The sequence below is a fragment of the Octopus bimaculoides genome, chromosome 27, assembly GCF_001194135.2.
Source record: "Octopus bimaculoides isolate UCB-OBI-ISO-001 chromosome 27, ASM119413v2, whole genome shotgun sequence".
NCBI lineage: Eukaryota > Metazoa > Mollusca > Cephalopoda > Octopoda > Octopodidae > Octopus > Octopus bimaculoides.
The window spans coordinates 18190635-18191357 of NC_069007.1; the positions used below are offsets into that span (position 1 = coordinate 18190635).

The 723-nt window shown below is 39.1% G+C and overlaps 2 protein-coding genes across 4 annotated transcripts in view; one reads left to right on the forward strand and one right to left on the reverse strand.

Moving 5' to 3' along the window:
* LOC106868389 (uncharacterized) overlaps positions 1-717 on the reverse strand; it is a 437000-nt gene extending 436283 nt beyond the window's left edge. Inside the window, exon 1 of the mRNA XM_052977217.1 lies at positions 442-717. Within this exon, the coding sequence (XP_052833177.1) occupies positions 442-669 (228 nt within the window). The 5' untranslated portion in view covers positions 670-717. The remainder of the gene's footprint in view (positions 1-441) is intronic.
* LOC106870157 (collagen alpha-1(XII) chain) overlaps positions 1-723 on the forward strand; it is a 490284-nt gene that overhangs the window by 470110 nt on the left and 19451 nt on the right. The window lies entirely within an intron of this gene.

Consider the following 723-nt stretch of genomic DNA (forward strand, 5'->3'; position numbering starts at 1 on the left):
CAATTATTATTGGTATAAATGTAAATTTGTAATCTGGATATAGAAGCTGGTGGTTTCAAAGCAGCAGCTGTCCATAGTTATCTTCTTTCTCTTAGATTTTCAAAGAGATATTCACATTAACAGGGCAGCTGAACTCTATGACGGTACTTACTTCTTCTGGTCTGTGTCAAACAGCAATATCCGGCCTCTTTTGTTTATACGTAACGGAAGTTTTGATGACAATGTTCCACTAATATTCCTAAATGTATGTATTTGATAAGAGAGAGATTCTATATATTTATTCTAAAACAGTCTTTATCTGAATGGCATGGGAAGGTGTTCTTTAATGACATTTTGAAGCAGCTACTAATAACAAGCGTGATATGTTTGTATGTGTGTGCATGTGTACTTCTCTGTGTGTGAGTCTGTGCCTGTGTGTATATATAAAAATCTGGTACTTACCCTCCATATTCCACCCGTTGTTGCTGCGGTAGAGTTCATCTGGGCCTCTGCTAACCGTCTCAGGAAATAACTGTCTTGTGCCAGAATACATTTCGTTCGGATTTTTCTTACGGTTGCATCGATGACAGCATCGCTGGTCTCACCAGGTTTCAGGGTCAAATCTACGGCATAGACATGTCTGGCAATGCCAAGACAAATGCCCACAAACAGAAGATATTTGATGGACATTGTTGGAAAGGTTCTGGTTCCTTCTGAAATGATAAAAGTCAGACAGCAACTCGC